This window comes from Botryllus schlosseri, chromosome 1, assembly GCF_051294905.1.
Source record: "Botryllus schlosseri isolate E-star chromosome 1, Bs_hap1, whole genome shotgun sequence".
In the NCBI taxonomy this organism is placed as follows: domain Eukaryota; kingdom Metazoa; phylum Chordata; class Ascidiacea; order Stolidobranchia; family Styelidae; genus Botryllus; species Botryllus schlosseri.
The window spans coordinates 6,090,469-6,118,466 of NC_137236.1; the positions used below are offsets into that span (position 1 = coordinate 6,090,469).

Here is a 27,998-nt window from a genome sequence, read left to right on the forward strand (position 1 = left end):
TTCTTGAATAGAACTGAAATTATGGACTAGCTACTGAGGTTTTTATAGAGCTGAGCGTGTGCTTTTCCCTGATTTTTTTGAATCTTAAATTTAAAAATGACTGCTTCGAAATCTCGAACGTTGTACAACTGTTTCGCAACTTTCAACTATCGCAGTTTCAAATTCAAAAAATTCAAAATCACGGCTGTTTCGCAGCTGTTATTTTTGAAATTTAAAAATGATTGATCGATTTCTCGGTCGTTGCACAACTGTCGACTGCTGCCGATTTAAATTCAACGTTCTGAAATCACGCCTGTTTCACAGCTGTTATTTTTTAAATTTAAAATGATTGAATATCACGAATGCAACTGTCGATTACTGCAGTTTCAAATTCATTGAAATCACGGCTGTTACGCAGCTGTTTCGCAGCTGTCAACTAGCGTGGGATAGTTTCATAGCTGGATACAATCATGTGTTATACTATGATCGCGAACAGTACTGGGGGCTTACAAACTCACGTGAATACCTGTGCATTGGAACTTAAGTCCAAGGCTCTCAGCCAACCTAGTAGGTATTTACGGCATTTTGCCTCAGCTATGCAAGTAGTATTTAGAGATAGCAGTGATATCCAATAAGTCATTTGCGTTTTTTGATATTTTAGAGCAGAGGTCTCAAACACGCGTCCTGCGAGGTCATTTTATGCAACCGCGATGGTATTTTGAATTTCGAAGTATTCGACAATATTTAACTTTGAAAACTGGAAATTCACCCTAAAACAACTCCAGAAGCCTGAAACTACTTATCAAATGTCACTATTACGTCACTTTGAAAAGTTACGACGCAATGGAAGATCAATGTATACTTCGGCGATAGGACATTATTTCTATTGCTATGACACAGTAATCATTATATTCAAGTTGTTATAGATCTGTTCTAATATTCAGAGGTAAATCCAATGCTGATTGAATTTGAATTAGGTAATAACATGATCAATACCATCGTTATCCTGAGTATGCACGAAACTCGGATTAGGCTGTAGTGTCCATTAGCTACAAAATTATAACGCGACAGCTTTTACGATTAATTATTGATGCTGCGACTCGCGGTGCCATCAAAAAGTAAGAAATTTGCATGCAAATTTGCCCGCGGGCGCATATGATTTTGAGTCCTCTGCTGTACGGGATCAACTAAGTTCGTGCAGGTGCGTTTTGTTATTGTTGAGCACAGCTATTATTAGTGAATAGATTTTCAACGGTTTAGATACGCTAGATATTCGAATACGCGACTTGACTTTAGTTAGTATCATATTGAGAATGAATACTGTGCAAGTCGCTAACGAGATGAATCAAGTCGCTAATGACAATGCGAGTTGTAGTACGACTCAAGTTGACGTGATTGACCTCACTGGTGATGATAGCAGTAAAGGTAAATCGACCAACTCGATTGAAAGTTTTGATTGGCAAAACACGCAACCTTTTGTTAAAATTCATCGTGTGGATGAGAATCTACAGAGTGAAGAACCTCCAGTCAAAATTCGTTGTACGGAAGCGACGTGTGCAGAGATACGCAAAATTATGAAAGATGGTTATTTTGGTGTAGCGCCTGCAAACAAGCGAGAAGATACACAAACAGCGATGTTAAGTGGCTTGTCTGATGATGATGATTCGAGTTCGACGATGATATCGAATATTAGATCGTTAGCTAGTGATCAAAGTGCCTCGTCTGATTCTGATTCAACAAATGACGTATCCTCGGTTGATAGTGATCGTCGACGCTCTATGATTTCTGTTATTCGACTGTTGCGCGAATCCAATACGAGTGAAATTCTGCCAAGTGAATATAGGAGCGATCGAAAATTCATTAAAGTGATCGAAAAGTTAAGTCCTCAACCCACGATTCAAAATGCTAGTTGTATGTATTCTGCACTTGAAAAAAATATCACCGAAATTTGGTATGCCGGCCAAATGCGTAGTCTTAATTTCCTCAGAGCTGTATTCGTTGTTTGCATCTTTGAAGGTTATGTTCGCCGCAGAGATATAGCCCCGAATTTTTGGTTTGAGGGTGATTGTCATTCTGGTAAAGACATACTGACTCATATGTTTTTGACTAGAGATGTAGCAAACTATGTATTGAGTACTTTGGAAAAGTTGGATGCATTCAGATATTACGATGCTGACAAATCTATTTGCATGTTTCCGAATTGCGGTAGTATTTTCATGAATAATGCTGTTCTCCAAGAAACTATTATGACAGTACAACGCACAGCTGTGAGCTGTGATTATGGCTTGATTAAGCCTGCCTCTTTCTGGATGTTTTGTGATGTGAAAAATGGTTCTGAGATCATGACTGAAAAGTATCCACTATCATTTGCCGGAAAAACTATTATCGTAAAATTTGGAAATAAACTTTTCGATCCGTCAGTAGAAGTGTTGAATGATCACGGTCGCGATACTGTTCTGTATTCGTTATTGAATCTTACTTCAGTAAAAACTCGCGATGCAGGCAATGAAGTAGAAACTGATATGCATGCAACGAGTTTCTATGATAAATTTCGTGAAATCAAACGTGTTTACGACGAATGTGAATGAATTTGATGCATGTTGATTCAGTACTAATTCAATATTTTGATGCATGCGTGTCGATACAGTGCTAATTGGATCTTTTTTTGTGTTGTTTGTAGCTCAGTATGGATAACTTCATTGACATAAGCGACTTGTTAGATATGAACGCACCTCATCAAAGTGTAAATGCTACGATGCAGGCTCCAAGAAAAGACTTGAACAAAATATATCAGAGTCAAAAAGAAAGCCGAAAGCGCTCGCGTCAAGACACTATGTCTTTGATCGAAGGTCTAGTTGACGATGATTTAAAGATGGAAGCTATGTGGAATCAACTTGTTTCGATGGAAGTATTTGACCAAGACTATTCGAAAAATTTTCTGAACATAATTAAAAATGTCATGAAAGATATTGAAAAACTATCTAGTGACTCGAACGCTTGCATTGTTGAGATTCAGCGTCTTGAAAAAATTAAGTTTGTATTTCTATACGGTGTAATTAAATGTAAACTGCGCTTGAAATATGGATTCAATTTCTAATATATGTAGTGACTATTGTCTTGATATTTTTCAGATACTAGTATCTATATGGCGCGACGCAGGCGATATGGAGATCGAGGATTTGTGGTCGACGAAACGCTGGGTTTCGAACAAGACGGCATTGAGGTGATTGAAAGACACTACGATTCCATCATCGATTCGACCTGGACTTCAAGGAACAATGTGCAAGAAATCATCAACATTCGAATGGTCGGAAGAGCTCCGCTCGAAATTCACGCGCGTATAGCAGACATTTACCCCAGAAGATACCGTCAGTTTAAAATGAATCTGGCGTATGGCTTTCTATTATTCAACCGTGAGACATCCAGATATAGTTATTATCATCCTCAGAGTTCACAAGCGGTTTTTAATGTCCCTAAAACTATCATATCGCGTGAAGATTTCGATACCGTCACGAATGAGATCGATTTGACAGCGGGTTTTGAATATGCAAATCGAGTGCGACCAGATACAAAGTTCTACTGTGCTGATGTGTTGCATATTTCTATTTACATTTATGAAATGGATAGAGCTTTACTCGGTGGAAGTACTTCCATTTCCCCGGAGATGCAAGCACTAAGCAAATGTAACTATATCATGACTTTCCTGCGTAATCGCGAAGGCAAAGCATATGCAGATTCTCTGTGCATATTCAGATCCATTTCATATGTGATGAAAAAAGCGCGTAATGAAACACATGTTCTGCAATTAGCCGCTCAATTCACAGCTCGTTACGATATCTCAACTGAGAACGGAGTAGCTTTCGAAGACTTATCAAAAGTTGAGGAATGTTTTCAAGTTCGAATACTGCTTTATGAAAAACGTAATCAAGGCACAGTTATGCTGCGTAATTCTCGTGCTAATGGATTGACTATACCTATTCATAGACTTGAAAATCACTGTTGCCTGATTAGGGACCTGAAATTGTACACCTCTACCTATATGTGTGATAAGTGTAAATTTTTCTTTACTAGAAAAGATGCTTTGATGAGGCATATGAAAAGCGTTGATTGTGAGCGTCCCCAAAAACAGCGATACGGTTTCGGTATTTATCGTCCTAAGATGACGGTGTTTGAGCGAATGGCGGAACAGGGAATTTTGGTTAGTACTGAAAAACGATATTACCCCTTCAGAATCGCTTATGATTTCGAGAGTTTATTAGAAAAAGAAAATCTTCGAGCTGATACACCGAAAGTCGAAATTGTCAACAAGCATGTTGCGGTATCGGTATCTCTCTCAGATAATGTTACGAATGAAACGCATACACTCATTTCTAGCGGTGATCCTAACGTTTTAATTAACGATATGGTGGGCAAACTGTATGAGATTCAAAACATCGCATCTTTGCATATGCGACGGTTATTTGAAAAAGAATTGAAAGATTTTCGTATGCTAATTGAACGTCGTAATGCGATTGAACCAGGCAAAACTCGCTATTTAGATCGCTTGTATCGTCACTTCGAAATTTGGTTGGATCAAATACCTGTGATTGGATTCAACTTGGCTCGTTACGATTTGAATCTTTGTAAAAAATATTTGATTCCTATTCTGCAAGAAGAAAGTGGATTTTTCGTTTTGAAACGGAACAGCGCATATCTGACTATTAGTACCAACAGATTGAAATTCCTTGACATTTCGCTATTTCTGTCACCGGGATATAGTTTGGAAGCGTATTTGAAAATTTATGGAAATGGTGTGGACAACAAATTTTATTTTCCCTATGAGTACATGACTTGTATCGATAAATTGAATGACACGCAATTACCTCCACATGAAATGTTCTATAGCAGTCATCGAGGCACTAATATCACCGCGGCGCAATACCAAGAATGTGTCGATATGTGGAATCGTTTGCAAATGAAAACCATGCGAGACTTCCTAACTTTTTATAACGAAAGTGACGTGATTGGCTTTTTGGTTGCGTTAGGTAATAACGCTGCCTTTTACCAAAACTTGGGTATTGACATGTTCAAATCTGCTATCAGCTTACCAAACATAGCCAATCAACTCATGTTCGCGGAATGTTACGACATCGCGCTGTTCAGTAAAGCGAATGCTGATCTCCATCAAACTGTAGTGAACAATCTATTTGGAGGTCTGTCACAGATATGTTCACGATTTGCAATGAAAGACGTAACGAAAATTCGTGAAATGCGCTACGGAGATGATGCGAAATACGTAAAAAAGATAATAGGATATGACGCAAATTCGCTCTATTTGTCATCCATTGATCAATACATGCCGTGTGGATTTCCAATCAGGTGGTTGTATGACGCAACCAAACAAAAATTTCACAGAAAGCCAATTTATCCTGCGATGGCAGAACTCGAATGGCTGACTTATGAAAGTTATCAGCGCGGTATTTCAATTCAACACGCCTGGAACGGCAAGCAAGCTCGTCTTGGGTCGCGTCAAATTGCGGTCGATGGCTTCTCCCTTGAGCATCAATTGATATTTCAGTATCAGGGGTGTTTTTTTCATTCGTGCGATCAATGTTATAAGGACGCCGCAAACATTGAGCGACGTATTAAAACAGAAGAAATTACTGCCTATTTCGAAGAGTTGGGATACACGATAATATCAATACGCGAATGTGAATGGAATCGCATGAAACTCCACCCTGACATTGCGCAGTTTCTTTCGTCACTACAAAGAAATGTAACAAAAGAGTATTATCTCACAGCGGACCAACTATTAGATCGCGTATTTCATCAACAGTTCTTTGGCGCATTAGAAGTCGATGCGCACTGCCCTGATGAATTAAAAGAAAAATATTCAGAATTTCCGCCATTTTGTAAACATATCTCGGTAGATATATGCGATATCGGCGAACATATGAGCGAATATGCCCGCGAAAATAATGTGAAATTTCCGAAGACGTTTTTGGGCTCTAGTTATTTCACTGAGAAACAACTAATTACAAGTGATTTGTTGGCTTGGTACATGGATCACGGTATGATTATTTCGCGCATATATCAAGCTGTGGAATTTGAACGCAAACGACCATTTCAAAAGTTTGTGAATTCTGTTGTTACGCAAAGGCGAAAAGGTGATATCACGCCTAAAGACCCAGCACGTGAAATAGAGGCCTTAACCTTTAAATTTTTAGGAAATGCCGCTTTTGGGTCTACTATACAGAACCCAACGAAGTACAGAAATCATACCTATGTAAAAAGTGATAAGTTGAAATCACATATTCAGAAAAAAAACTTTATTGACGTCAATGAACTCTCTGAAGATCTGTTCGAGGTTAGCTCGTTACCAGATTCCATTAACGTCGATCAACCGATCATTGTAGGTTTATTCATCTTCAATTCGAGTAAATTACGCATTCTTTCGTTTCTGTATGACTTTTTACATGAGTATGTAGAGGAATGTGACTTCAGCTACATACAAGGAGATACCGACAGCGAATATTTTAGTATTTCAGCTGATTCAATCTACTCCTTAATTAAACCTTCACGAAGGAAAGAATTTTTTCAAGTTCATGATGAATGGCTCATACAGAGAGCTTGCGCGATGCATCGGGCAGACTTTGAGCGTGACCCAATCGCTTTCAAAACCACCGAACCGTGCTGTATCGCTGCTTACAATTATGCTAAACGAATTCCTGGTCTGTTTAAAGTAGAATGGGAGGGTCTGAAGTTCATTGGATTGAACTCGAAAACCTATTACTGCGAGGGTGAGACTGATAAATATTCATCCAAAGGTTTGAGTAAATCCGCTTGTAAGACCTTCAAGGATTTTGAAGGAGTGTTGCAAAACCGTACATCTTGCGGAGGTATTAATTCTGGGTTTCGCACCTTCAATGGGGATATCTATACTTATAAGCAATATCGTTCTTCTTTGTCGTATGGTTACTATAAAAGAGTTGTTTTGGCAGATGGCATACATACTGTACCGCTTTCATTGTAATAAAATGAACCGTGCACGTGTTTTATACTCGCCTCTTCGTATGATAATTAGTGGAGCTTCGTGCAGTGGAAAAACAGTTTTTGCCTATAGAATCGTACAAAATGCTAACAAGCTAATCGTACCTCGACCGAGAAAGATCATCTGGTTATATAATAACTATCAACCGTTGTACGACAAGATGCAAGGAGTGACATTTTACAAGGGCCTAGACAAATTGAAAGATTTACAGAGAGCTAAAGATGAACATACGTTAATTGTGTTAGATGACATGATGACAGAAGCAAGTCAAGTACGTGAACTGTTCATTAGAAAAAGTCACCACCTGTCACTCTCAGTTTTATATTTATGTCAAAATCTATTTCACCGAGGAGCAGGCTTCCGTGATATTACGCTGTCTAGCAACTATATAGTCATCATGAAAAATCCTCGTGATTCTGCACAGATTCGATATCTGTCACGTCAAATGTTCCCAGATAAACCAAACCTTCTCACGGAAGCTTACAAGAGAGCAACTCGTAAGGCTTATTCATATATCCTGGTCGATTTGACGCAGGAAACATCCGAACAGTATCGACTTCGCAGCAACATTTTTCCAAGCGAACGTATGACCGTGTATTCGGAATAAATAGCGCTGTACTCGAACATTCACTATCATTCGCAATGGCGAGGTCACGTGGTGTTTTGAAAAAAACTTTAAATAATCATCTTATCAAGTTGAAGTTGCTAAAGAGTGCTAAAAAGAAGGAACGTAACGAGCTATTAACTCACAAAGCTTTTACCGCCTGTGTGTGTGAGTGTCTTCGTAACCTTGTCTCGGGCAATATAGCTATTTCAAGTACGAGTAAGGCACGATTGAAGAAGTATAAAAGTAACATTCGCAAAGTGTTGTGCTGCAAATCTCAAAAACAGAAGCAAAAAACATTACAACAGGGTGGCTTTTTATCAGGTGAATATACATGCGATTCGATTCGATTCATGATCTAACTTTAATGATTTATAGCGATCTTAAGTGCTGCGATTCCGATTATTGGAAGTCTGTTAGGCGGATTGACTAAACATGCGTGAATTGTACTTTCCTCCTTTACAATCAAAAGACGCCTACGAAAAGAAATTCAATGAACATATCGCTAGCATCAGGGACTCTGATTTGACACGCATCGAAAAATTAGCACTATTTCAACACGGCATTAGACTATTGAGAAACCTACGTGCGAATAAGAAATCGATCAAGTCGTCGACCCGCGCACCGCCAGCGGCCGCTACCAATGAAACAATTAGCGCGTCGAAACCGCCCGGAGCGGCGCTCGCTATTAATAACACATTTGACGCGACACCTCCGTCGACGCCCGAGATTTGGAGCAATTACGAAGCAGTAACTCCACCCCATACGCCTAAAACTTCAAAGAAAAAGGTTAAAAAGAAGAAGAAAGCCACTCCGTCCGCAACACCCGAGATTTGGAGCAATTACGAAGCAGTAACTCTACCCCATACGCCTAAAACTTCAAAGAAAAAGGTTAAAAAGAAGAAGAAAGCCAATAAACCTCCTGTTAATTGGCAAAGCATTGACGGTCCGCGCAAACGAAAGCCGAATCAACGCTACACAGGAAAGTTATGGACATGACGCTAGCTAACAAGAGAGACTATTTCGATCCCCGCAAACCAAACTCCTATAGAGGAGCTTATTTACAGAATGACAAAGAATGGTTGAAATCAGAACAAAGTTATACCCTGCATTTTCCTATACGAAAAAAATTTACTCGCGAGAAGGTGGTGGTCTCTGGAATTGATAGTCAGTTTCAAAGCGATTTGATTGATGTGCAGTCTATTTCTAAATACAATCGTGGATTTAGATATCTGGCTTTGGTTATTGATACGTTTTCAAAGTTTGTGTGGTTGATTCCAATTAAAGATAAAACTGGTCGCAGTATGATTTCTGCTTTCCGACAAGTGTTCAATGAGAGGCTGCCTTTAGTGTTGCAGACTGATAGAGGTACAGAATATACCAATCGAGCTTTTCAAAACTTTCTCAAGAAAAATAAAGTTCGTTACTTTTACACAAAAAGCGAATTGAAATCGTCTCAGGCCGAGCGTTGGATTCGCACTTTCAAGGCAATCTTGTACCGCTATTTCACGAAGAATAACACCAGTAAATACATCGACGTGCTGCAGGATTTCGTATATTCCTACAATCACACTAAACATACGTCGTTAGGTATGGCTCCAAGTCAAGTCAATTCACATAATCAAGAAGCTATTTGGCAAAAAATGTATGGGTTTCGACAAGCTACACTTCCCACTCTGACGAAAGGAACAGCCGTACGCATTTCGAAAATTCGCGGGCTTTTTGAAAAGAGCAGTAGACCCAATTGGACAACTGAGATATTTTATATCATTGACGCAATGGCTGGCGACCCTCCGATGTATCGCTTGCGTGACTATAATCATGACGTTATCGATGGTAGGTTTTACAGAGAAGAACTACAGCTGGTGACCGAACCTACAGAGTGGCGTATCGAAAAGATTATAAAGACACGTCAACGCGCCAAACACCGTCAGTATTTAGTTAAATGGATAGGATATGGAGCAGAGTTCAACTCCTGGATCGATCAAAAAGATATCGTCAAACCGTAACTTTTATCAGTTCATCGCTCAAGTCGTGGTTATACTAATCATAGTGATTTTTTCACTCTACAATTTGACAATCGTTCAAGAAAACAAGGAGCTTTGGGTATCGTTATTATCATCGTGTGTGGGTTATATGTTACCAGCTCCAAAAATACCTAAACTATGAGTTATGTGACGTTATTTTCGAATGGTTCTATGGATATGTTTCCTGACAATACAACCGCACAATATGTCAATGAAATACAGACGGCTAGAAATGTAGAGAGAAATGAGATCGCTCTGACGGAGATCAGTTTTCCTAGAGATTTTGAAAAACGTATCGAGTCACGTGCTTCTTTCGGATTCGAAATTACGGGTTTCGAACAAAGCTTTAGGAGATTTAGGTTGAAAACTGGACAATATGACTCGCTCTACGCCATGTTTAAAACCTTGGAAAGTATCAACCCTGATGTAGCAGTAAACTGTTTTCCTGAGAGCAACACCCTAACTGTGTCAATTCCACACGAAGACAGCACAGATATCTTATATCCTGGAGTGGATACGCGATATAGTATCGTGACCAGAGAGAACGATTATACAGCAACGTTGAAGAATATAGAAACTCCAGATGCCTACACTCTCGCGACTTTCACATTACCAAATACAGCAGCGCTATCCGCATACTCTTTCTCAAAGAAAAAAATACATTTCAATTTCGATATAACACCCGTACCATCAATTGACTTTGTATACGTTCATTGCGATATTATTGAACCGCAAGAATTCAATGGTACATTACAGCGCCTATTGCGAGTGGTGAAAGTCGAGGGAGATAAGAAGGCGTTTTCCAAATACTACATAAAGCCTTTCTTCTTCCCTGTAAATATAAATAGATTGGAACGTATAAAAATATCTTTGTTAGATGTCAATGGTGTAAAAATTCCATTTCGGAGTGCACCGTCTATAGTGCCGTACTGCAATTTCGAAAGCGTGCTATTGCGTTATGAAATACATCCACATTAGCAGTTCGAAATCGGATTTTGTAGTTGACTTAGCACGCCCCATCACTGGAAAATGGGAGTTGGGGCTTGCGGAATTTTCAGTTCGTAATCAGTTTCAAACTACTTTACCGCATTTCAATGGATTGTTATGGGAATTTCAAGAGGAAAAATCATCTGCTCTGTTGGCAACGCAAAGCAATAATTATTTTTTCTATCCAAATGGGGATTATTATGATTTCAAAAGCTTGATCGATAGAATCAATCGTAGTCAGACAAAGGTATGGATAAATCAGCTGTCAAGTTCAACAGCTATGCTAGTCATTCCCCCTAGCGAAGCAGGTGCCTTTCCGAATTTCCGAAGAAATCCAAAGAGAATCAGAAACCCGGTTTTCGTATATGGGAATCTTAAAGAACAAAATTTACCGCAAGGAAAATATTTAACTTCGCAAATGTACCTGCGAAATGATATTGAACCTATCAGTAATTTATTGGTCTATACCGATCTCATTCGACCGCAAACAGTCGGTGATACGAATGCACCACTATTGCGAAATATCCCTATAACAGCAGCTAACAATGAATACCAACATCACATTTTTGAGAAAATCTACTTTTTCCCTATGATCACGGAATATGCCAATCGAATTAGAATTAGTATTAGAGACGATAAAGCGGAATCTATAAATCTGAATGGTTCTGTAGTTCATATCACACTTGCTTTACGTCACGATGAGGGCACATTACTGTTGTGATCGTGAAGCTTTTCAACACTATTATCGAAATCAAAGCGGAGCGGGCATAAACTACTTTCGAGGTCGAGTGCAAAGAGGTCACGGTCTAGGTAATCTATTTCGTAGTTTGGGACGTAGTGTGGTTCCCTTGATTTCCAAAGGAGCGAAAGCTCTGGGTAGACAACTACTTCACACTGGGGCTGAAGTCGCGTCTGATGTATTGGGAGGACAAAACATCGGCGAAAGCTTTAAAATCAGAGGAAATCAAGCTGCTAGTCAAGCACTTGATAATTTCCTGGGAAAGAGAAAAGCACCTAGAAAGAAAAATACCAAACGGAAAAAACGTCGTCGGGATATTTTTGATTAAATACAAATAGTAAGCCTTCCTCTTTTCATTTACAAGTAGACTCGCGGAACATGACGGAGCTGATTCATAGCAAATCTGCTGAAGGTATTCATCCGTCTTTAGATCTTTACCAGATACCACCTACTCAGACGAGTGTAGAGAAAATACGTATCATCAAGATACCTCCTGTTTCGGACAATGAGAGCGTTATAACTTTCAGATATGAGGGGTGTGGAGATTTCATAGATCTAAGCGAATCTTATTTTTTATTTCGTCTGAAACTGCTGAACGGCGATGCGGATTTAGTCGCAAATGATGATATTGGTGTTGTCAATAACATTTTAGATTCAATGATTTCACAACTTCACATTAAAGTTGGAAATCACACGATCAAGCAGGATATTAAACTACAAGCGTATTCGGCCTACTTGAACTATCTGTTCGCCCCACAAGACGTACAAACGTCAACTCTTTTGACACAGGGTTGGGTCAAGGATACCCCTGAGCAATTAGATGATAAAGCTATAGGCGATGATGCAGCTAACAAAGGTCACAACGCGAGAAGTTTGCCTTATGCAACCAGTAAAGTTGTTGAAATAAGAGGTCGAATACATCACGGATTATGCTTACAAGACCGTTACATTCTGGATGAGGTACCCTTGGAGTTCGAACTCACTTTGAACCCGAAAAGTTTTTTTCTGTTTGGATTGAATACTAGCAATTTCAAAATAATTAAAAAAGAGCTGCAATTGTGCGGCGTGAAAGTAAGCGAAGATGTGAAATCCGCAATGATGGTCGATGCTCCAGCTAGATATCCGTACATGGACATGAAACTTCTGAGCAGAACTTTCGCAGCTAACACCACTCAAATCGATATTGGTAATCTGTATTCGGGTACTCTACCGACTCGTTTAATCATCGGTATGGTAGCGACTAGCGCATTCCAGGGTGCGTTCGATAAAAATCCATACAATTTTATTCATAACAAAATGAAACGTGTCGAATTGAAAGTCAATGGTTTCCTGATACCGGAAGGTGGATACGAACTTGATTTTGAAAACAATCACTATTCTGAAGCCTATCTCAACATGGTTCAAGGCATAGGAGCTCTCGAAAAACAGATCGGAGTCCTTACCCCGAAGGAATTCGCTAATGGATATACTCTTCTAGTATATAACTTGCGAGCTGATGATCTAGACGACTGTTTCGAACTGCAGAAAAGCGGCACAGTTAGTCTGCGGATCACTTTTCCTGCTGATGGTGTTGCGAGCGAAACAACTCTGCTTTGTTTCATGGAATTCCAAAAAATACTAGAAATAAGCCAAGGTCGCACGGTTACTATAATATGAACGGACTAGAAATAGATGAAATATTGTATAGTTACGATTCTACCAAACGACATTATCTAGGAAATTTTCCTATTGATCGACTTCCTCGGCGACCGAAACCTCCCTACTCATTAATCATTAATTACGATGAGGCCGACGAACCAGGAAGTCACTGGGTATGCATCTACGCTGATGAACATGGAACTCATTTCCACGACAGCTTCGGTATACCTCCGTTCAGAAATGAAATACCCTGTTTCCTAGAACCTGAAAAGTATACCAGTTCGATCAAACCATTACAGCACAAACGTTCAGAAGCTTGCGGAGCCCACGCAATTTCATTCCTAAGCTGTCGCAGTGATGGCATGAGCACACTGTCTTATTTAGAGCACTTCGGAAAAGATAAGAAACACAACGACAGTATAGTCTGGGACTTTCTTCAAAAATTAAAACGAAATGCGAGCAAATAGCTTCACTGTCATACAGTACTTTGGTGATGATGAGAAGATTCAACTGAAAATCAGAGAAAAAGTCATTGTAATGAATCCTGAACGCATTCACAGACTTTCATTCGATAGCTTTCATATACGTATTTATCCACATGACCGAGATATTACATTATTCATTGGAACTGATTGCTTACCTGTACGCTTTCCTAACCATTGTATGTACATAGACGTGTTATCGAAACATAGAATTGCTCAACAAATCAGTGAAGAATTTGTTGTTTTTCGTAGACTAAAAATCTGTGAATTTCTGACTAGAGCATCGCGTATATAAGTCACAATATCTTTCTATGGAACATGTCGATGATATCTTAGCTGTCGTGTTCATTGTTCTGCTTACTATTTGTTGTATACTGGAATGGATATCGTATTGCTGTCAAGAACAAGCTAGTGAAGCATGACCATGGCTAGAATTTCCGTTGGTGCACAGTTTGATTCGAGTCGTAATTATGAAGAAATGATTGTATTACCTAACGTGAGATCAATTACCATTCCCTATACGTGTATACTTTTCCATTATGATAATAGAATTGTAGTGAAACCCATAGAAGATTGTGTTACGCACTCGTCGCGTAATATCATTGTCTGTAAAGACGAACATTATCGTGTGCTTTATAAATCACCCTTAGTTATTGATTTCAAGGGTAAGGCAATTGTTGTTGGTAATATAATCCTATTCCAAGTGTTTTGGGATGGATGTGTTCGATTCATAACTCAATAAATCACTGATTTCGACTCGTGTTCTTTTCTGTTCGGTCGTGTTTATCCTGAGGCGCATCCCTTAGCTAGTAGAGAAATGCAGATTCGTCAATAAACCTTCAGTTACGTAGATTCGTCAATAAATCACTGTTTCTAACTCGCGCTATTTATCATATAACCAACAAAGACACATTATGGAGTTTTTATTACAAAAGGTTGCGCGCAGTCTTTTCAAAGCACACCGTTGTGAGTGACAATCAAAAAATGATGATATTGCGTCAGTCATTAGCAATTCAACGGAAAAATAGTGGAGAATACGGGAATTGAACCCGTGACCTACTGTTTGCAAGACAGCCGCTCTGCCGCTGAGCTAAATCCCCAAGTGATAGTGACGGCTTAAGTGTTAGTTTTCAACAGTAGCATTAGCAAATTTAAGAGATAGCTCTACTGTAGCCGTTGACTTGAAAACAACTCGATGTTCTTCTTTCGTTACTTCAGTATCGTATATCTTCATTGTTTTTCTTTCGTCATGATCACATGGTACCAGCTCTGTATAATTACATCCTTCACATTCTACTATAGTGAAAGGATACGATATTTCAACTGAATCCACACCAAGCATTTTCATACATTTCGAATATACTATCCATGATACGGTCTTGGATCCAATAAACTTATTACCGTTTATTCGCACGGAACCCATGATGTAAATATAACAAATAGTAACTGCGATTGAGCCTTTATAAGTGATACCACGTGACAAAATGCTTCCATCCGCCATTTTCTTCAATCCACTTTAGTTTCCTAGTAGCAATGTAATTCCCGACTGTTTGTATGATAGCATCTATATGCCTGCTATTATTGCGAGCAAGTATGCCGCCAAGCACATAGAGAGACACAATCCGACCCCAATTTTCTTGATTATCTTTGAACCTTCCATCGGCTATCATCAGGAACATTCGCTCAACGGGTGAATATTCTTTATCTTTCTCATTGACTTCAATATCACTATAACGAATGCGCTTGGAGACTGCGTTTAGGATGGTTCGATATCGCTCAAATATTTCATTAGCAACTCGTCGTAAGGTTTTCTCCACCTGCGTATTTGCTTTAACGCTTGAGCCGTCGATTTCATACATGATAAAATTTCTAGCTAAGGAATATGCCGTGGATATAATTTCATCCTTTTCTTCAGTGAGCGCAGGTGATACTCGCAATAACGCCATGGCTCTGAAGATAACAGTGAGCTCATGTGTACCAACCAAGTCAACGCAATACTTTTATAAGTGATACTACGCCACAAAATGCTTCCATCCGCCATTTTGTTCTATTCAATTTCTCAAGTTTTTCACGTGCGAACCTATACCAGTTTATCGGGTCAATCCGATTCATTATGACGTATATATCATTAGCAGTAATCTTGGACATATTCGATCTACAGCGCACAGCGAATAAATAATGAAGGTAATCAACTTACGCAATAATGATGTCATAATATCTCAGCGTTACTGAACTGGAACTATGCTATCTCTCACACAACCAAAACCTCTCTCGTTTGGAAACACACCCATAATGTTCTGCGTTCTGATTGGCTAAGAGATGTCACGTAATTAAATACTCTAAGCCCATTGGTCCGCACCGCGATGCACTATCTATTACTACTCCTGGGTCTTGCGATCAGCGTTCACGTTTGAGTCATTTGATTTCTTTATTAGATGAAGGGAAGACATCAACTGCTGATGGCTGCGGAGGTGAACCTCCATCCTGTAGCACCACTTCGATCAAGTCTAGTCAAGGTGCCTGTGTTATGTAGAAGTGTGCGAGATTGACTGTTTCTTGAATTGTAGTGACTACTTGATAGAATTGTTAGGTTACCTAATTTAAGGCTGCTGGTTCAATTTAATCCAATAGCCGCATTGCTAGGAGAGACGAAAGTTATTCATGACTTGATAATAAATTTCAAAATTTTATTCATAATCCATGAAATTGACATTGACATGTCTGTAGAAACAATGATCACCGAATATGGTCCAATTCCGACTAGTGGAAGCGGAGTTATTTTCTAATTAAGAAATTTAGATTTGAAAAAAATAGTTTTTACCCTGGCACATTCCGAAGTATTTACCAATATAGTTCTTAGTCAAATTCATTAGGTAACCCAACAATTGTAGCAAGTACAATTTGACAGAAAAAGTCCTTTTTGAACACCCTTGTGTCCTGCGATGATCATTCACGTTTGAGTCATTTGATTTCTTTATTAGATGAAGGGAAGACATCAACTGCTGATGGATGCGAAGGTGAACCTGCATCCTGTAGCACCACTGTGATCAAGTCTATTCAAGGTGGGGTGTTCTGAAGGAGTGTGCAAATATGACTTTTTTTTTTAAAATTTTAGTGGCTACTTAACTACAACGTGATCTAAGCTATCAATAGATTCCGATATTGCGTGTTCTCGAGCAATATGGAAAGAAGCTTCCAACAGCTCCCACGACTTACTAAACAATTTGTTGTGATTGAATTCTATTCATTGATCATCATTTTTCCAAAATCTGGTTTTCCCAAACCCTAATCCATGTGAATGTCTGATCGTTGTCACGCTTTTCTTTCTTGAAGAAATTGACTGCCCATGCAGTTTATACTCTGTTTCTGCGCGGTGGAATCGAGTTAAATTAGCTTTGCATCGTTTTTGATCACAAATCAACAATTTCGTGGGATTGACAGAAATTTTTTAATAATATAATTTAAATTGGCTCTGCTGCGGCTTATTCTAGGATTGAATGAAATTTGGTGTGCAGCGTTTTAAGGGTAACCTAGTAATTTGATCAATGAATGGCTATAATTCCGAAAAAAAAATCCTTTTTAACGTCTCTAATACTGACCAGGAATCTGAAAGCAACATACCTTCTTATCGCAAATTACATGGAGTTGCATTTAAATATCTCTCTCAAAATTTGGCGTCGTTCTGAACAATTGCAACCACTTTAGCGTTGCTTTTATAGATTGGTGATCAGTATTAGGGTCGTTAAAAATAGGCAGTGGCTATTCGTCCGGAACCGGATGAATAGCCCACAGCCATAGTCCAGGCTAGTCGTCCGGAACTTTGTGACGTAACTAAGCACCGCCAGCATATGATGTGTGACGTAATTATGCGCCGCCAGCATACTGACGTTGCTGAGTTGACGGACATCGGCTCGGCTGCGTTTGCGTTTAGTTTATCGCTGTATATTACCGAAACATAACACCGTCGCTGGTTACCTATCTCTACTAATGTCCAAACAAGGGAACTCTAGCGTAATGGTGACTTCCGCCACCTACAACGCTAGCGGTTTGGGTTCAATTACCAGAGGATTATTTGGGCTACTTTAGTTAGCCCAGTGTTACTCGGTCCTAAGTCGTCGATAAGCGCAGAGAGAGACTAGTTGAAGGACCGGAACTATAGAGATTGTACAATCCTACAATCTCTATACCGGAACAAAGAATCGAATGAAAACGAGAAAGTAAGGGCTATCTGAAAATGGAAGACGCGACAAGATCAAGATCATGCCTACACGAAGCTGAGGTGAAAACCGGATTGAGATACTATGGTCTTCCGGCATCCTAATGTCTGTTCTGTTCATTACATCGCATTATGTCCTGTATATCGCATTTTACGTGTGTGTATTTGAAAATGTATGACCCGACGATAATTACTACGAAATTGAATTACAAGCACCGCGTGATCAAATATAACGTGCATTCTATACTTCATAAAATTGACAGATTGGATTGGCGATTGGAGGATCCACGTAGGACGTAGGTACACTACGAGCAGAGATGCCACTCCTGTTTTTTTCCACCCAGATCTGGGTTTTTTGAGCATCACGTGGGTTTCTGGATTTCTATCCTTGAAATTTGGGTTTTTTCAACATCCAGTTCGCCATTGTCGATGGATTTTGCTGTTATTGTAACGACAAAGTGTTGAGAATCTATTTCACTACTAAAATAAGAGGCTTCCGCTTGATGCGATGGAGCTTCATTGAATGGTAACTTCCAGGTCGCAGAAAGTCATGTTCATATCGGACGATTGTCAGTAGCGAACTCGGCACTTGGTGAACAATTCGGCATGTATCGATAAATATCATGTAACTGTATGGTATGCACAAGCACAGGAACAGACCAAGTGATGATTCGACTAATATAATCCTATTGTTATCTGAGTATATTTATAGTTCCAACAGGGACACTCAGAGAGAGAGAGAGAGTTAGTTAGTTGGACACCCCTAGCAAGTTAATCAGAGGCATTGGTTGTCAGCACATTCGAACCCTAACCCTAACCCTGAATTTAATGATTTGGCAGTTACGGTATTTATTTTCACTATACGTTGGTCTGTGATTATTCCAAATAAAAGTGATTGCCGTAGGATTGATCAATCGAAAGCTACTTTCAATCTGTCCAGGTCGCTGAAAATACATGAAATCATCCTTAGAAATAGGGAATGGATGGCATTGCATTGAACTTTCGCAGCGCGATGATATAATTAGTACCGGTACACTATTAAGTATTCACGCTGCGCCCCAATTGTTTCATTGCGATGTGTCGAGAGGAAAACAACATTTTTTTGTGCGATTCGCAGTATTAACCAAGCAAAATGTGTATTATGAACTGTTGTAAATTCAATATCAAAGGCTTCAATGACTATGTATGAGTATATTCGACGACTATCAGGCTCCACTTTCACAGCTATCTCGTGTCTTTTGAGTGAAATATAGGATCTGGGTTTTTCTGGGTTTATTTCGCCTCCACATCTGGGTTTTTCCGAAATATATCAGTGGCATCTCTGACTACGAGTAGTAAGAAGACTCTGGCAGTTATCGCAGTTGCTCTTTATCACAATACCATCTAATAACTCCTGCATGAACTGAACACTGATTATTTCGCATTCGTTTCTATGATGATCTCAGGATCCTTTCGCTACAGCGCGACTGTAGACTTTTGTCTTTGCTTGCGATAGTTTTTGTATACTTTTTGTTGATCCTAATGTGTAATTGTATGGCAACGTGTCTGTAATACCATCGAGATGCCGTCATCAGTCAATGAAGAGGAATTGGTCGTTGTACATGAGGTACTGAATACAGTCATCCACAACGCGATATATCCCGGGTTACGATATATATCTTCATCTTTTAGCAGACGTGCTGGACTGGAAAGATAGAGATTAAAACAGGTCGAGTTGAACCAGTGTCCAAATATCAGGTCTAATATCAGTTCAGTTCGGTTTATTAGCATTTTTTATCAGTTCAATGCACTACAAAAATTGATTTTGGGAGAAGACGGCGATTATTTATTGTTAAGTCTGCAAAGCAGAGGTAGCATAGCAGAGATGCGGTACTTTGCTTAAATTTTTCTTCGGATGGTAGCCTACCATCGCATAGCAGAGGACAATGTTGGACTGGAAATCATTGCACTGCACAATGTACCGCGTGCTCACTGCTCATGCTCACGCATCGTGTACTGTGTCTTTTAGATTCACTGTGTGCTGCCATATAAACAACGTATTAGATATATTTAAGAGCATGGCGCTATTGTGTACCGATAACCTAAACACATGAACAGCCGAAGTCTGTCAATACTCAATCATGCCAGTATGCAGTATGTTGGTTTTTAACAGTTACGTCACACAAAGCATTTATTTCGAATAGTTACGTCACACGGTTCCGGACGAATAGGCTGGACTATGGCTGCGGGCTATTCGTCCGGTTCCGGACGAATAGCCACTGCCTTAAAAATAATCTTTTTCTTGATTTCTTCAAGAAGTGAAGACGGAGTTGCGTATCTGTCCTTATAGGTTCGTTATCTTTAGTAAAGTGGGTCACTGCTAAAAGAAAGTTTGGCTTTTCGCTTTTTTTTATCCGTTTAGTCATTTGGACTATCAACACGCAAATAAAGTTGGTTGCTAAATTGAATCAATGATTTATACCAATATTCGCTGAGGATTTGTGAGGTATGAGAACCTGTTTGGAGGGCTCGAGGTTGGAGATATGTATGCACCGAGTAGACCAACATCGACAGGCGGACATTGTTACGCCACAATACGAGCGCCGACTTCACTTCTCCGTTTTCACGAGATGTTGCTAAGTTACGTCAGACAAAGAGCGCAAAGAGTGGCCGTGGGACAAAGAACGCAGCTGATGTAAGCTACTGCAAAGTGTACCTGAATGCTACGCCATATTTCAAGTCTCCCATGGATTCCCGGTTAATTGGTTCACTCCCGACAATATGTAATTAAATCTGTACGAAATTGTGATATTAGAACACCGGCTATCCGTATAAAGCAAAGTGATTTTCATATACTATTTTTATCAATATTGCATGTTTGAGATTTATATCATGAATTTGCGAAAAATATGTGAAATTCGTCCTAACAAAATAATATATATTTTCAGGTTTCCTAAATCTTCTCAAGTTCTGGATTTCATGACAATGCGGTTTTCTGTGGTAGAATTTATAATAGATTGCTCATGTGCAATTGTATCCAGCGAGTGGTTATTTCAATCTGATGCTGATAAAGTAAGTTTGTCTTATGGCTAGCTAGCTCTGACGATCCTCACCTTCTAATTTTTTAGACATTGTGCTGTCATTGGCCAGGGACAGTTAAATCCGCTCAGTATGCTCAGAAGGATATCCTGCCCAATGCGCAGACATGGGATAATTATACAGTTCGCAAATTATATGAGACTGAGAGCTTATGATATAGTGTATACAATATATACATGCAGTTAATAACAAGCAGTAGTATTGATTTCGATTTGCGTACTTTAAACAAGTAGATGGGTTGCATGACCACAGAAGAGGTGGCTTATTTTGTAACTGCTATGTGCATTTTCGCGACACGTGTATCATGATTAATGACTCTACAAATAGGTGCTGGTGCTGATCTGCATATGCATAGTTGTTATCTACAGAGTGGAAGTACTCTGTATCCTCTGCCTATCCTTGATTAATTAGTGCAAGTAGGCCAGGCTTACTCGGACGCTTTAGGAAAGTACAAGTACATGGTTGCTGACCACTTCTGTGTCTATACTTCGTCCACTCTGTTCCACTTTTTTTCAGACACGTACGCTGCTGCACTCGTAGCGAATAAGAGAGCGGAGTCCACATCCGCACTCGAGAGTGATACGTTAATATCGCGAAAGAGAAAAATTAAAAAGAAAAAGCATCCTGAATTTTCCTATGGGTTGGCAAATACATCCACAGGTTTGTGGTATTCTTGTCAATAGTCCAGGTTCCCAGTTCAACCACCTTCATATCCTATAATAATTACTGACCACAGCCTGGATTACAATCAAATCTACATTTAACTTTATATTTTATCTTGATTTAAAATGTTCAGATGTCGATGACGAGGAAGCCAACCAACAACCTTTGCCACTTAAGCGCCAGAATACCGCTGATTCATCTGATAGTGCGGCACCGATATGGCCTCAGTTACCTGAAAGCATCAGTGAACCAGAGATGAAACAGAGAAAAATGAATTCTTCTGGAGACGCAGAAATTCTAGATAGCGATTCCTCTGGTATGCTAAAATCATATTATTTTTGATTTTATGCTTCTATGTGTCTACCTTCATTTGTAGTATAAAAATAAATAATGAATCCATAATGTCAGTGTTATTCCAATTACTACTTCTGCAGATGATGAAGATCCTGACAATGAGGTAGCTCCTGCTGATACTTCAGTTCAGTCGCAACCATCATTGTCTACTTCAAAACAACGTTCACAGTTACCCTCCAAGGAGAAACGGGGAGTTTTGTGTTATAATTTTTTTTAAAAACCATTCGATATGCGACTTTGTACTTTCTTCAGTCACATCAACACCAAGACGTACTGATCGCCACCGAATAGAAACGATGTTGGAAGGTTCGTTTGAAATATTTCTATTCCGGAGCTGTTTACTGCAGTAAGTATAATTACCACTGTTGGGATGACTCGAGTCATGACTTGACTCGAGTCAACTTTTTCGGATGACTTGACTTGACTCGAGTCACTTCGGGAAAATCACTTGACTTGACTTGACTCGGAGCTTCAAAAATGGGCATTGACTCGTGACTCGGAGCAAAATCTACGAGTCAATTTCAAGTCATCAAGTAAACGGTGTCGAATAAATCACTGTATACTGTGTATGTTCGGATTGTTCGAGATACGCCGGTGTCGCAAACTAAACGATCACAGCTTACGTTGTCGAAGTTGTAGTACATGATTAATCTATACAGCAATGTATCTCCGTTTCTTAGACGACTCAATGCTTACGTTGCACAGTGCTCACATTTACCAACCCTCTTGTATGATGTAAATCGAACAAATATAGTTTTTGCGTTTATATTCTCACGGATGTGTAGAGGGGTAGTGTATTAGGATGTTGTACCATATCAATTTGTTCCAACTTCTCGAAGCTTCGTATTAGGTCCTATATTTTGGCTGATAATAACTGACCGTAGCACGTAGATGTACAGTTACTCGCGTATTTTATTAGCACTTCCACGTGTGCGTTGAGGAATACAACGTCTTTTTGCATGTTTATCTAGAGGACGTATGGTAAAAGCCTAGTTTAACTAGATATTCGTCATTTGATACAAGATAACTGGTCAATTATTCTGTCTTTCAAACAGCTAGCAAAATGTAATGACTTTGAATCATCACTCATAATTCGAAAATTCAATTTGACTTGAATTGTGACTTGACTCGTGACTTGACTTGACTTGACTCGAGTCACTTCCAAAAAACGAGTGACTTGACTTGACTCGAGTCAACTTTGAAAATCAATTGACTTGACTTGACTCGAGTCAAAATCTGCAGTGACTCGATATGACTCGTGACTCGAAGGTAGTGACTTGATCCCAACACTGATAATTGCTAAAGCCACTGGTTTTCAAACAAGTATGCAATTGCTAATATATAATGTCAAGTGATCAATTTACCGAATGTCTCTTTGTGTAATTGTTCGTTCACTGGAAAATGCTACTAGAACTTCAATTTCCAAGGATTATAATTTGAATAGCTGGTTCGTGGTACAGAACTTGAATATAGCTTTCAATACAACATCCATTGTAACAGAATATTTATTACACTCGAAGACTTTTCGTTAACTCTTGAAAAGAGGCACCCGAAAAGTCTTCGAGTTTAATAAATATTCTGTTGCAATGGATGTTGTATTGAAAGATATAATTTGAGATCTATTTTCATTATTTTTTCCATTACTTGTTTTGCCAGGTATCGTATTTGTCGCTGGTTGGTGGACGAGATGTAAAGGCTACAATTCGAGAGGTGCTGAAAAAGATTGCAACAAAACGTCTTCTCATTCAATATTCCAAGAATGGACAGAAAGGAAAGAAACGCTTTAAGACCATAAGATCATCTATAGCCTTTTGCTCTGTAAGTATTGAATTTTTAGGGCAAGGACCCAGACAGCGGGAATTGTAATTAAGCAGCTCTAACCCTATATTCCTGTCACTGTAGGTACATGCAGAAAGGCCCACGGCAAAGCAACGATGCAAGAAATAGAAACTGCGATTAGTGAAGTCCTGAAGTCCTACAATCGTTTTTTCGAGAAGGTACGCAGTTCGCTGTTGGTTAATCATTCTGTTATACCCCAGCTGGTGTTAAGTGCATTAAATTACAATGAATAAAATGTTCATTGGTGCTCGATAGTATTAAATTATTCTGCTGTACACAAGATTTAGGTCATTGTATTGTTTTTGAAGTTAGTCGTACATATATACTGTTCTACGAAGTCCTAGTCCGTAACAATGAACTTCTTGCAGAAATCAAGATCACCTAATGGAAGCATGGCCGATGAAGAATTAGTGGTGGATGAGGTATGCATTGCCTGGTTTTAATATGAAATCATGCTGAATTTTACAATGTTGGTCCTTTTTGCACTTTAACACCTGATGGAGTGGCATTTCGAAAGCTTGTGTAATAAATAAAAATATTACTTTGCAAATGGACGTTAAATAATGTCTCTAAAAGCAACCAAGATCTGAATGTTGGTCCTGTCACACCATTTCCTTGCATATTCTTGCTATGGGATTCTATTTTTTCTGCTTTGCTTTTGAAACACAGCTCCTTTATCTCAATTTGATATGACATAGTACAAGCTGGTCACCTATTTCCAGTGTTGGGATCAAGTCATTACCTTCGAGTCACGAGTCATTGCACATTTTGACTCGAGTCAAGTCAAGTCAATCGATTTTCAAAGGTGACTCGAGTCAAGTTAAGTCACTCGATTTTTGGAGGTGACTCGAGTCAAGTCGAGTAAAGTCAAGTCAAGTCACGAGTCAAGTCATATTTCAAGTCAAGTTGCCTATAAGTATGAGGCATGATTACGTCATTGCAATTTGCTAGCTGTCTGAAATACAGATTGAGTGGTCATTGATTCCGAACCGATGAACAAATATAGAGTTGAATACGCACGCAAGAAGACGCTGCGTCGCTCACATATACGTAGAACTATTAAACTACGTCATAACTGCATAGCCTCAGTTTATAGTTACCAGCCAAAATAGAGAATAGAGAAACGAATTGATAAGATGCAATACAATACCCATTTACAAATAGATATGATATAATTCGAGCATGCGTTGAGGACAATATAAACTATATTCGAATTCATTCAAATAAAACAAGAGGTTTGGTAAAGGTAAAAGAACAGAGAACGGAAATAGACATTTTGCTATTTTATTGCTTTACTACTAGAGTGAACGACAACGTAAGCTGTAAGCTTCGATCACTTCGTTTGCGGTCAATTTATTTATGAGAGAACAATCGCGGCTCAGTGAAACGCTCGATCATTGAATGATTGGTCGCTTTCAAAGGTTACACCAGCGTTTCGCGAACAATCCGAACATATGCAAGATACAATGATTTTTATCGACACCGATTACTTGATGACTTGTGGATTGACTCGTGACTCGGAGCAAAATTCACGTTTCAATCCACATTTCTGATATGTCAAGTCAAGTCAAGTCATTTTAGCAAAGTGACTCGAGTCAAGTCATGTGATACAAAAAAAAGTGACTCGAGTCATCCCAACACTGCCTATTTCTGAATTACCAATGATCACTTTTTCATTTCAGGAATGAAAATGATAAGATTTGGTGAGCTTGTTCTCATGTTAAGAAGAATGAAGTGGGCGATTGAGCTTAAAAGTCGCGTTTGTAGTCTCAGGGAAGACGACAGTTTCTTCATTTTTCATGTACAGTAACGAGCGATTGGCACAGGGTAAAGCTTTTCAAGTTTCTGCTTGGTAAAAAATGTAAATAAGTGATTTTGCTAACATTTTTCATGTATCAGTAACGTGCGATTGGCTTAGGGTAAAGTGTTTCCCCAACCAATACTGGAATTTCTTCACTATATTGTCATGTCATTTTCTTGTTGAAAAATACTGAAATAGGTATAATTTGTAATGACTGTGATGTAATACTGTTCCATTTGCTACACCTTCCTCTGTTGTCGTTATTGTTGAAAAATACTGTCATGGTCCATGATTTGCATTCACTGTGATGTAATACTGTTCCACTTGGTTAGTCTTCATTGTTCTTGCTTTGCTGCATATTTTTGCTGTGCACACTGTGCATTGTGTACCAGTACTGTGCTTGGATGCTTACTGCTGATTTTCCATGACTTTTATCTTTTGTTTATTTTTATGTCCATTGGTTAACTGTCATAATCGTTAGTATTGATCTTGCCATATTTACTCATTTATAACTCCGCTGGGTGGCGACTGAATCTAAGACCTACCGGTCCCCCGTCGTCTCCCAATCTATACCAATTTACATGTGTTTGTTGGTGAGATGAATAAAAGCATACTGACTGACTGACTGTCTATCAACACGTCCTACACTGTTGAATAAAAACGACCATGATCTACTAGTACAACCGAGATTACTCCTGATCAGGTGCACCTTTCATGTTTTTTATTCCTGAGGTTTGTTGCTCAAAACTGAACCTTGAAGTTGTCGAAGTAGTCCGTTGGGATTCCTAGCAATCTGATTGCTATATTTAATATTTTTTGATATCGCAATGAGGGGGCGCAGGAATTTTTACGATCACAAAGCGGGGGTGTCGAAAAAAGAAGCAGCCATATACAAGGCATGGTTAAGTTAAGTCGAGTAGAAATGAAAAAAGAAGGCAGTCAAATTACTATAGTGCAGTGGTTCCCAACCTTTTTCCACCCGCGTACCATTTCGAGGTTTTATGCGGTGCTAGCGTACCATCTACATAAGTTACTCGACCCAAAGGCAGCCAAGAAATGTTTCCACCGGGTTGTGGTGCCGAAAGAAGCGAAAGAGAAAATAAACTGCCAATTTTAAGGTGCAGTATATAATTTCTGTAGTGGATCCATTTGGAATTCTTGTGGTCAAATATACTAAAACGGAATTTGGTTAGGTAAGAATTCGAAGGCTTTACGACTCGATCTCTTCGCCGTAAGCCAGGGGTGGCCAACCTTTTTGCCATTCACGGCCGCATTTCAATCACTCATGTAGCTCACGGCCGCATCCAGGGCATAGTAGTAATAAACTATGGGCGGGCGCCAAATGATTTACTGAAAGATTTATAAATTTCGTGAATAATATTAGTAGTTTTATATATTACTATCGAACATTTATCTTTCCTATGTCCATGGATGTGGTCAGATTCAGGGTCGGTGGAGGGGGTGTTTTCGAAAATTTAGGGCAAGTTATAAATGATGATGCATCTTCGGGTGGGCCAATAGTTATTAGTAACTTTGCTGCATGCTGTTATTTCTTGACCTCCCATCAGCATTGTCGGTATAGTGAGGTGTACACGATTCTGAGTTGGTATTTCAATATGGGGTGCATCATATTCCTTTACTCTTCGAATCTGAAATATTAGGCTCTAATTGCAAAGGGCCATTAAAATCGAAAACTAAAGAGACCTTGAATCGCGCGCAGCGCGAAGAAAATTTAAAGAATAATTATAATGTGTCAAGAAATCGGGAGTCAATTGGTTGGTTGGCCACCCCTGCCGTAGACCGTCATTGGTGGGATTACCCCTAACCACGACGACGACGGCTTCAACAAAATTATTGTTAACCCTACTTGAACTAATAACTCCCTTCGGTCGAAAAAAAACAAACAGAATCTACTCGCGTACCACATGGAAGACCTTCGCGTACCACAGGTTGGGAACTACTGCTATAGTGGATAGTTATCGGTACTTGAGATTCGCCCTAGCTGTTGCCATTAATAAGAGGTGGCTGCTCTCGAAAATATATTCAGTTACATATTCATGCGATAAGGATAAAATTTAGACCAGTTATTCAGAGAACAATACAAATATGTCCCAAAACTAATTCTAATTTACAATATCCTCAATGTAAAATGTAAGTAAAAGAAATGATGAAGCATGGCTACTTGGGTAATTAGTGCAAGTAGCCAAAAAACCGGTTCTCCAAAAAGTAGAAGTTCTTCGCTACTGACCACCTCTGATAAATGTGCATGCGTGTTATATTGCAGTAATTGCAACCCTAGTGTTATGCTTTGATACAGTAGTCCTGTGATTTTTATCTAATACCCATGAGCTGGTATTCTGCAATATTTCAATTTTACCTCCGAGTTCGGCAACTTGATTATAATAGACTGCAATGTTGTTGTTTAAACTCGCACAATGCTTGCCTTTTACTCTTTGTACCATTATTTACTATGCGTGGAATGGTCCATGTTTCTTGTGTGATTATTCGTGAACGTTTGGTAATAAACTCATTTTCCTGAAATTTTCCACTGCAATTTTGTG

General features: G+C 39.1%; 2 protein-coding genes, 1 long non-coding RNA gene and 1 other non-coding gene across 4 annotated transcripts; 3 read left to right on the forward strand and 1 right to left on the reverse strand.

Annotated features, from left to right (window-relative positions):
• The first annotated feature begins 11,744 nt into the window (after window positions 1-11,744).
• Window positions 11,745-13,022, forward strand: LOC145438364 (uncharacterized protein F54H12.2-like). The gene has a single exon (XM_080315769.1). It carries the CDS (start codon window positions 11,745-11,747, stop codon window positions 13,020-13,022), a length of 1,278 nt encoding a protein of 425 aa, XP_080171895.1.
• Window positions 13,023-14,514: 1,492 nt separating this feature from the next.
• Window positions 14,515-14,586, reverse strand: Trnaa-ugc (transfer RNA alanine (anticodon UGC)). Its single transcript has one exon. It is a non-coding gene; the product is annotated as a tRNA-Ala (tRNA).
• Window positions 14,587-20,995: 6,409 nt separating this feature from the next.
• On the forward strand, window positions 20,996-22,070 carry LOC145437087 (uncharacterized). The gene is made up of 3 exons (XM_080314262.1): window positions 20,996-21,440; window positions 21,577-21,759; window positions 21,878-22,070. The coding sequence occupies exons 1-3, from the start codon at window positions 21,239-21,241 to the stop codon at window positions 22,012-22,014; spliced, it is 522 nt and encodes a 173-aa protein (XP_080170388.1). The 5' UTR covers window positions 20,996-21,238; the 3' UTR covers window positions 22,015-22,070.
• Window positions 22,071-23,243: 1,173 nt separating this feature from the next.
• Window positions 23,244-25,601, forward strand: LOC145440273 (uncharacterized). The gene is made up of 4 exons (XR_013915501.1): window positions 23,244-23,615; window positions 23,700-23,794; window positions 24,005-24,058; window positions 25,319-25,601. It is a non-coding gene; the product is annotated as an uncharacterized LOC145440273 (long non-coding RNA).
• The last annotated feature ends 2,397 nt before the right edge of the window (window positions 25,602-27,998 follow it).